Below are 9,953 nucleotides of genomic sequence, written 5' to 3'. Positions count from 1 at the left end.
AACAATTTGGTCAGCCAATTTTACAAAGCATTGGGACCTTATTTAAATTTTAGAATTTGCACCAACATGGCGCATTACTCATTCTCCACCTGGCCCATATGCAATTCACATCATACCCTCCTTCTTCGAGAAGATTAGTCCTGAATCTTAAGACTTTATTATTCTACTACTTTTAATATAAGTTTATTATGATCTTGTGAAGGACTTTATTTCTCCACAACTTGAAACTAATTCTCTTCCTCCAGGATCAAATTCGACTTGAATATATTCATCTTTGTTCCTTTCCAATGGTTGCAATCCGTGGAGCACTTTTCTTGCCAACACCTCCCCACCTTGATAAGTAACAATAAATAATTCCATGTGCTGGGTTTGACGAATTTGCATCTCATCAGCGGACCAAATGCATAATAAGGCACTATGAAAAAGCTTCCTTTTCAAACATGGAAGTTGGTGTGTTTCATTCACATGCTTATCCTTTTGTTCCTGTGAAATGAAATCACAAACTATAGAAGAAAAAACATTGACAAATAAACTTTCCATCATATTTTTCTCTACTTCCATTTCTTTTTCTTCATTTTCCCTTCCTTCTGCAGTTTTTAATTCTTGTTCTTATATTCTTTATTTTTCTATTTTCTCCTTCAGCCTATGTTGATTCTTACTGACATGTCCTGGTGTCATAATTTTCAACTACATTTTATGTCCATCATGCCTCAAATAAAGGGTCTTGTCCATGTGGGTATACCAGTCTCCCAGTCTAGAGGCAAGAAGTGACGTATAGACTATTTTGCAAATTTCATTTGTGGTCTTTGGCCGTGTACCGTGTGAGTATACCAACCTCCCAGTCTAGAGGCAAGAAGTGATGCATAGACTATATGGATGTGGTGGTGGGCCGTTGTCTTTGGTCACTGTCGACAGAGTTGTTGTGGTAGCTTGGCCGGTATCTTTTATGAGGTGTGAGCTGAGTGGTACTGTTTGGTCTGACATTTGGTTAGGGGTTAGGTGAGGTGAAAAGACGTGACTATTGATTAGCCTGGTTGGTGTCAGAGCTAGTTATTCGAGGTGGTTTTTGTTGGCTGGGCCTTAGGCTTGGAGGAGGTTTGGTGGAAGGTGAAAAGTTTTGACTATGTGCTTTAAATAGGAGTGGATCATTTGGCATTTTTCGTCGCTCTTAGTTGTTGTTCTTGCTTGTGTTTGCTGCGTTGCTGCTTGTTTGTCTATTGGTGTTCGTGTGCCGTTTTCTGCCTGACCGGTTTGTGAGGTATGTTGACTACGTCTTCTAGTGGTTCGAATTGTGGTGATTCAGGGGCAAGTTTTGGTGGACTTAGGTTAGAATTTTTGAGTTCGTCGGAGACGTTGCATATTGAGGTCGAGCGGGAGGTGCGTGAGGATCCGGCTAGCGAGCATGCCGAGTCGCTTTGGCCGAGGAGGGATGGGTATGAGTGGGTGTCTGAGGGGGTGAGGTCCTGCTCCTCGAAGTATCGATGGTCCATGCTTTTGAGGTCTTGGATGAATAGTATCTATTTGTTTGAAAGGGGGGCCGATCCGAGTACGGTAGCTATTGAGAGGGTGAGTGATGTGGAGGCCGCGTGTCATGGTCGCGAGGGGTTGGAGGGTGACTTTTTCTACATGTATGCTTGCATGTTTACGAAGCTGCATGTCCGCTTGCCGCTGGACGAGTTCACGATGGGTGTTCTACGCTTGTTAAATGTTGCACCAACGTAATTGCATCTGAATAGCTGGGGGAGTTTGCAGGCTTTCCGGCTTATTTGTAGGACACTGTATTTGTCGCCGACTCCCGAGAGTTTTTTGTATTTTTATGTTACGCGTCCGAGGGATCCACTATCATGGGTGTCGTTGGTTGGCAGGCCGAGGATTAGCTTGTTAGACGGCTTTACGTAGTCTTTCAAGAAGTTTAAAGATGGCTTTTTTCGAGTGAGGGTATTTCCAGCCGGGAGGTTGTTGTACTATGATGATGAGGGGCGGCCAAAATTTTCGTTTTATTGGACGAGTGCGCCTGCTCGAAGGGATGCGGTGGTTAAGGAGGCTTTGGATGCGGATAGCCGAAGGGTAGTGGAGGTGCTAGAGACGCTGCCGACTAGGGTGCCGGGGAAATGGGTTGTTTGCTGTTATTTGACAGATAACCCTAGCCACGACTTATGCGGTATGTTCTGACATTGTTGTTGGTTCTGTGTTGGACTAATCTGAAAATTTTGGTTTTGTGCAGGTGTGATGGCTCATCATGCGAAGAAGGTTAATGGTGAAGTGGATTTATTCGCCAAGATCAGAGATAAGATGGAGAATGCGGCGAAGGGTGAGGGACAGTCGTAGGCTCTGAATCTTGCGGGTCCTGTCGTGGATACCTACCGGCCTCTTGTTGCGAAAAGGCTGGCTCCTTCGAAAATGAAGGGTGTTGGGAAGGATCGCAAGAGGTTAAGGGCCCTTGCGAAGATTGGGGGTGTTGGGTCTAAAGGGTCGAGTAATCCTGACCTTGGTGGTTTCGAGAAGGCCAAGATTCAGATGAGAAAAGCTTGGAGTTGATGTTGAGTGATGAGGAGGTGGCGGTTGTGGAGGCTGCTGATCCGGGGTTGACTATGCGGGCCATGAGTGAGTCCCTGGCTCGTGGTATGGTTTTGAGCCGGTGGCTTGCTACATTGTTACAAGAGGAGTTGGCCGCAGGTGATAAGAAAAAGTTGGCCAAGGAGGTTACTGCATTGAAAGTCCAGAGGGATCGCGAACAGGTGGCTTGGACGGATGAGAAGGTGAAGTTGGAGGCTAAAGTGAAGAAGTTAAAGGGGAGTGTTGCGTGTTTAGAGAAGAAATTGAAGGCCAAGCAAGTGGAGTTGGATGGGGTTAATGTCGCCAAAGATGCTGCTGCTGAGGAAGCCGCCAGTGAAGTTTTTGGTCTTCAACAGGCCGTGTACAATGAGCATGTTAATGGTTTTCAGAAGGCTCTGAGGCAAGCCGAGTTCTTGTATCGAGAAGTTTCCGTGATGGATTGTCGTTTTAATGTTAATTTGGATGTGTATGATGATCACATGTTGGACGTTGCGGAAATTAGCCGATTGAAGGCTGAGCAGGAGGCGGCTACGATGGCAAATGAAGATACCGTGGTGGCGACTCCACCAACCACGATTGATGGGGTGGCGGGAGAGGTAAAGGGTGCCGACGACGAAGCTGATGGGGCAGAAGAGGTCGCGGCTAGTGAGGAGGCGAATGATGTTGAAGAGTAACTTAGTGTAGATGTTGGGGGCGAGGACGCCGAAACTTTATTTTTTGTTTTTGTTTGTTCATGGGGACATAATTGTAGTTTGGGTATGTTGGTTTGTTGCTGGCTTATTTTTGGGCGAGTGTGCCTTTTGGGTTTTTAGGGGCCGGGGTGTCATTATTGTAATGAATGTGTATGTATTAATTTTCGAAATTTATGGAAATGAAAGTGCTTTTTGGCTTGTTATTTTTATTCGTTTAGTTGATGTTTATGTTTTCGGCCCTTAACATGTTGTTAGCTTGTTTGATTTGTTAGGGGGTATTTGCTCGATCAGACGGCACCCGAAGCGGTGGTGGGGAGTTCGTATATTCCTCGACCAGCGGCACTTGGGTTAGCGGCTGGAAGTGTTTAGGTTGTTCGACCAGCGACATTTGGATTAGTGGCTGGGAATGTTTACTTATTGTTCGACTAGCGGCACTTAGAGCAGTGGCTAGGAATGTTTGCTTATTGTTCGACTAGCGACACTTAGAGTTGTGGCTAGGAATTAGATCGTTCGACCAGCGACACTTAGAGTAGTGGCTGAGAGTTAATGTAGACAAGATAGTGGTAAACTTGCATTTTATTGACAGGTTGATGCCTCATTAAAACCTTCCTGGCCAAAACCCTCCTTAGGGAAAAAATGTCAGGGTAGGAAAGAGTACATCTGATTACAAGTAAAATTCAACTGAAATAAAATTTGAGATGAAAGATGTTCCAGGTGTTGGGAAGCGGCTCCCCGGATAGTTTTTCCAACCGATAGGCTCCATTGCCTACTTCTTTAAGTACTCGGAATGGTCCCTCCCAGTTGGGTGAGAACTTGCCTTCATGCTTGCGGGCTGTGCTAGCCATTCTCCAGACGAGGTCCCCTTTGTGGAAAGAACGAAGTTTTAGTTTGGAGTTGTATCTTCTTGCTGCTCTTAGTTTGGTTGCCAAGTCCCAAATTCGTGCCTTTTCTCTTATTTCGTATAGAAGGCCGAGGTGTGTGCCCATGCAGTCGACGTTTAATTGTGTGTCGTGGTGCTGCTGACGCATTGAGGGTTCCCCGACTTCTATTGGGATGACGGCGTCAGTTCTGTATACTAGAGTGTACGGCACTTCGTCGGTTGAAGACTGGGGGGTGCATCTGTATGCCCATAGTACTTCGAGGAATTCGTCTGGCCATTTGCCTTTCGCTCCATCTAATCGTTTCTTTAGTTGCCCGAGGAGGATCTTATTGGCGGCCTCAGCTTGGCCATTGGTTTGCGGGTGTTCGATGGAGCTTGTTATATGGGTGATCTTTAGATTGCGGTAGAAGTCGGCAAGGCCTTTGTCTATGAATTGGTGACCGTTATCGGTTATGATTGTGTGGGGAATGCCATAGCGGTAGATGATATTCTTCCAAACGAAGCATTGGACTTGGTTGGTTGTGATGGTGGCTAACGGTTCTGCTTCAATCCACTTGGAGAAGTAGTCGATTGCGACAAGGAGGAACTTGACCTGGCCCTTTCCTAGTGCAAAGGGGTCGATGATGTCCATCCCCCATTTCGAGAATGGCCATGGTGAAGAGACGTGGTGGAGTTCCTCTTGGTGCATGTGTGTTATAGGCCTGTGCTTTTGGCATTGAACGCACTTTTTGACGTATGTGGTGCAGTCTTCTTCCATTGTAGGCCAGTAGTAGCCAGCACGTAATATCCTGGCGGCCATGGTTTTGGGTTCTGAGTGGTAGCCGCAGATGCCTTGGTGTATCTTGCATGATATAGTCGGCTTTTTCGCGGGTTATGCACTTGAGCAAGGGTTTACTGAAACCTATTCTGAATAGTTCTCCCCCAATTAGGGTGTATCGTACCGCTCTCTGAGTCCACCCTTTTTCCTCGTTTGCTGGGGTGACTCCTTCCAAGTATTTGATGAAAGGTTCCATCCAAGTGCCGATGGTGGTGATGTTTAAGCATTGGTTTTGTTGCTCAATGGAAGGTGTGGTTAGGGTGTGTTACCGGAGTGATTTGTAACATCCTTTCTTTTTGGTACTAGCAAGCTTTGAAAGAATGTCTGCTCGGGTATTGTCGCTTCGTGGGACGTGTTGAATTTGGAAAGTGTCGAAATGTTCAGTTAGGGACACTACCATGTGGTAGTATTACGCTAGTGTGGGGTCCTTGGTCTGGTATTCACCATTGAGGTGTCCTACGGTGAGCTTTGAGTTTGTCTTGCACAGGAGTTTACGGGCGCCGACGTCTCGTGCCAGGTTGAGGCCGGCTATTAAGGGCTTGTACTCGGCCTGGTTGTTGGACGTTTTGAAGTTGAAGCGTAGAGATTGTTCTATAAGGACATTGTCGAGTCCTTCTAGTATCACTCCTGCGCCGGCGCCCGGTGGGTTTGAGGAGCCGTCCACGTGCATGGTCCACCAGGTGTGTTGGGGGGTTTGCTCTTGTAGGTCGTTGGCAAAGTCTGCTAGGCATTGCGCTTTGATGGGTCCGTACGGCTCGTAATGAATAGTGAACTCTGACAATTCGATGGCCTAGGAGGATAGCCGACATGCTAAATCTGGCTTTTACAGGATTTTTGTATGGGGTGGTTCGTTCTGATGATGGTCGTATGTGATTGTATGGCGACGTGCTGTTGTTTATGATTGCGAGAGCTACCTTCTCCACCATTTGGTACCGTGTTTCTGGGTCTTGGAGGATGCAGATGGTAAAGTATATGGGTTGTTGGGTGTTATCTTTTTATTGGACGAGCGTGAAGCTGACTGCGTTCGTTGATCCGGCTATGTACATTATAAGAGGGAGGGAAAGGTCTGGTTTGGCCAGGACCGGGTGGGTGGTGAGAAGTTGCTTCAAGGTGTTGAAGTTTTGTTCACATGTGTCGTCCCAAGCGAACTTGGTCGACTTTTTTAGGAGTTGGATCATTAGTTTGGTTTTGTCTGCCAATTTCGGGAGGAAGCGCGAGATGGCGGTTAGTCTGCCCACTAGCCGCTGTACCTCTTTGATGTTCGCGGGGCTTCTCATATCAATGATGGTTTGGCATTTTTCGGGGTTGGCCTCGATCCCCCCCTGTGTGAGCATGAAGCCTAGGAATTTCCCGCCGTCTACCCCGAATGTACATTTTTCGTGGTTGAGTTTGATGTTGTATGCGCGCAAGGCTTTGAAGACCTGTGTTAGATCCGCAGAGTGTTGTTTCGCGTTGGGGGACTTGACAATGATGTCGTCGACATATACTTCTACTGATTTGCACAGGAGCGGCTGGAAAACTCTATCCATCAAGCGTTGATATGTGGTGCCGACATTTTTGAGGCCAAAGGGCATGATTTGTAGTAAAGGTTGGCCTCCTCTGTTATGAATGCAGTTTTGATTTTGTCTTCATCGGCCATGGGTATCTGGTTATATCCGGAGTAAGCGTCTAAGAAGCTTAGTATTGCATGTCCAGCGGCCCCATCGACGAGTCTGTCTATGCTGGGTAATGGGTAGGCGTCTCGCGAGCAGGCCTTGTTCAGGTCCGTGTAATCCACGCACATGCACCACTTCCCGTTGGATTTCTTGACCAGCACCACGTTGGCTAGCCAGGTCGTGTACTGGGCTTCTCCGACAAAATCGACCTATTTTAGTTTATCGGCCTTCGCTATGGCTGCTTGCCTTTTGCTTTCTCCAAGCTTTCTCTTCTTCTGGGAGACAGGCTTTGCGCTTGGGAAGATGGATAACCGATGGGCGGCTATTTTGGGGTGAACTCCGGAGAGATCAGTTGCTGACCAAGCGAAGAGGTCGGCGTTCTGCTTGAGCACTTGCTTGATGTGGCGCTCTTCTCCCTTAGGAAGGGAAGTTCCAATCTGGAGGAAGCGGTCCTGTTGTTCGAGTGGGAGTTGTCTTGTTTCTCCTACGGGCTCGAGCCGTGCTTCGGAGTTTATTCTGGGGTCCAAGTCATCACCGGCCAGGGTGGTGCGGGCCCGGGATTGTTCGATGTTGTGGGTTGTTAGAGGTGGGTGTGGGAGTTTCAAGCTAGCCATGTAGCATTCTCTGGTCGCCCGTTGGTCACCATGTACTGTGATGATGTCGCCTTGCGAGGATGGAAACTTCATGGCGAGGTGTGGAGTGGATACGATGGCACCTAGCGCATTGATGGATGGTCGCCCAAGGAGGATTTTGTAGGATGTGTGGGCGTCGATGACTAGATAACGAATGGGAATTGTTTTGGTTTGTTTTCCTTCTCCAAACGTTGTGTGGAGGTCGATGTACCCTTTGGTGGGGACTCTTTCACCTGAGAATCCGTATACGGGCTCATTGTGAGGGGTTAGGTCGACGAGAGGCATCTGCATCTTGTTGAAGGTTTTCCAATACAAGATATCTACAAAGCTTCCCTGATCGATGAGGACCTTTTCTACTGCGAAGTTCTCGACTTTCATAGTTATGACCATGGGGTCATCTTGGTTGGGGTCGGTGCCTTGGAAATCTGAATCTGAGAAGGTGATGGGCGACATTCTTCTTTGCGTTCAGCCGGACACTGTGTGTATTTGTTGGACGGCTCTCAGGTGTCTTTTTCTGGAGGAGGAGGACCTCCCTCCTCCTGCAAATCCCACGGATATTGTGTTGATTGTTCCGCGTAGAGGTGGCCTGTCGTCTGCTCGTCGTGGTTGCGGCTGTGTTGGTTCCCTTTGTTCTGTGTTATGTGTTCTGGCTGGGCTCTCCTTGGTTCTCTACGTTCGACTCTTCGATCATTGCCTCGCTCAGTCCGCCTGTTATCGTTTCTGTCATAGCGGGGTCTGGATGGGCCTTCCCCTATTTCTCTTATGTAGTGCCTCAGATGTCCAGCTCGGACGAGTTCTTCTATTTTGTCTCGTCGAGTGTCACACTCATCGGTGGTGTGGCCATTGTTGCGATGGTAGTGACAATATTTGCTTAGGTCTGCGTTGGGTGGGTTTTGGTATTTTCTGGGTGGGGGAATGAGTTCTGCTTGTATGACTTCATCAAGTATGCGGGATCGGGGTGCATTCAGGGGGGCATAATTGGAGAATTTTGCTGGTCTCCGTTCTGAAGGGCGATTATGGTCGCGTGGGGTGGGTTCCTTGTTGGTCCTCTTGATTTCTGCTCGTGTTGGGGGGGATTGGGCGTTGCTTTGGTACTGTCTCATGTCTTCAACTCTTATTAACATGGTTGCTCTCTTGCGAAGTTCCTGCATACTCGAGTGGGGGTATGGTTCCCCAGCCGCCTTGTTTGCGAACTTCTTGTATCTCTGAGGCGGGACCGGGGTCTCTAACTTCAATAGTTGGCACCAAATGGGGGACATCTGCTGTTCTGCTTCGCGTGGATACCATCTTGCTCTGGGTTATTGCCTTGGATTTGTGAAATACTCTTCGGCCCCACGGTGGGCGTCAATTGTTCTTACGGAACCGAGGTTTGTAGTCCACAAATCGGTCAAGGGTCTTGGGCGTCTTACTTCGGGTTAGTCTTCTCTTGTTTCCAAGGGGGCTTGAGGGCGGCGCATGGGACCTGCAAAAGACACTCTGATGCCTAAGTCAGCACTAGTGATGTCAGGGTTTCAGAGAATAATTTAATGCGTAATCAATGCATAGAACAGTGTGTTATTTATACCTTTTTACCTATGGGTCCTACCTGCGATGGGCCTTTGGGCCCAATATTTCTCTTCTAGTTATTTTAGGGTCCAGTGTTAAGGAGGGAATTTAACAGGGGGTCCTTCGAGTCTTGGCGGTGCCTGATATTCGGCCATGAGATGCGTCGAGGGTGGTCTTCCTTCGGAGGGGTGCCTTTTGCGGGGTAAGCGGCCATGGGGTTTGGTTGTAAGACATGTTGTCCAGAAGACGGCATCTTCGTAAAATGGGTGGTTGAGGTTCATTGAGGGTCGTGTTCTCCATGCGGAGGAGGTGTCCTTTCATGGTAGGCAGCCATCGTGTCCTCTGGGGGCCGTGTAGTTCCATATAGAGGCGTCCTTGCGTGGTAGGCGGCCATCATGTCTTCTGGGGGCCGTGTACTTGGGTACGGTTGGGACATTCATCAAGACTGAGTGTTTTAAAATGAAGCCATGCCCATGGGAGCAATATCACATAACACTTCTTTCAGACATTGCCCTGTACTGAATTTGATCCATACTTGATTCGGGTGAAAGGTTGTTGGTAAATGGAGTTTCTCCACCAATCTTTGGTTCACAACATTGCTGTCGCTTCCGTAATCGAATGCAACTAAACATGCGTGGCCTTCGATTAAGCACCTTGTATAATAAACTTTCATTCCTATTCCAGATCTAGATAGCCAGGCTCTGAATACCAAATGATGTGAATCCAGGCGGTTGGATTCGTTTTACTGATCTATCCACATTGGAATGCTAATAAGCAAGAAATTTGAGAAATTATTTAAAACGAAAGAATGGAAACATACGAGAAGGTGCGACGGAAATTGATAGACATCACACTTCCAAGAATGGAAGATAAGCCTAAGAGTTTAAACACACAAAGAGATAAAGGACCTTTGATAAAACTCAAGGATTCTTGAATCACTCAAGAACTTAATAGAATCACTCTCACTAAGATAGAAGAGAGAAAACTCTTATATTCTCTGAATAAAACTCAGCTTGCTTTCATTGATGAAAATGGTTCAGCTTATATAGGAGATTTAACCGTCAGAATTACAAAAGACACATAAATTTCAATATCATCCCACTTAAAGCTATTAATTAATGATCCACTCAAGCTAATAACGATCCACTACTTAATGGTTGATTGTAACTGAATTTA

The 9,953-nt window shown here is 47.2% G+C and overlaps 1 protein-coding gene across 1 annotated transcript; it reads right to left on the bottom strand.

Moving 5' to 3' along the window:
* Window positions 1-6,809: 6,809 nt before the first annotated feature.
* On the bottom strand, window positions 6,810-7,685 carry LOC146888339 (uncharacterized). Its single transcript, XM_085670062.1, has one exon. The coding sequence runs from the start codon at window positions 7,683-7,685 to the stop codon at window positions 6,810-6,812; it is 876 nt and encodes a 291-aa protein (XP_085526188.1).
* Window positions 7,686-9,953: the final 2,268 nt, after the last annotated feature.

The sequence above is a fragment of the Vigna unguiculata genome, chromosome 2 (assembly GCF_037176805.1).
Source record: "Vigna unguiculata cultivar grain cowpea cultivar isolate G323 ecotype 2 chromosome 2, ASM3717680v1, whole genome shotgun sequence".
NCBI lineage: Eukaryota > Viridiplantae > Streptophyta > Magnoliopsida > Fabales > Fabaceae > Vigna > Vigna unguiculata.
Note: the sequence above shows the minus strand (reverse complement) of the source record. Positions and strands in the feature narration are given on the sequence as shown.

What these genes read in the sequence shown, in the direction of transcription:
- LOC146888339 (XM_085670062.1), bottom strand. Translation starts at nt 7,685, where the DNA reads ATGTCGCCCATCACCTTCTCAGATTCAGATTTCCAAGGCACCGACCCC.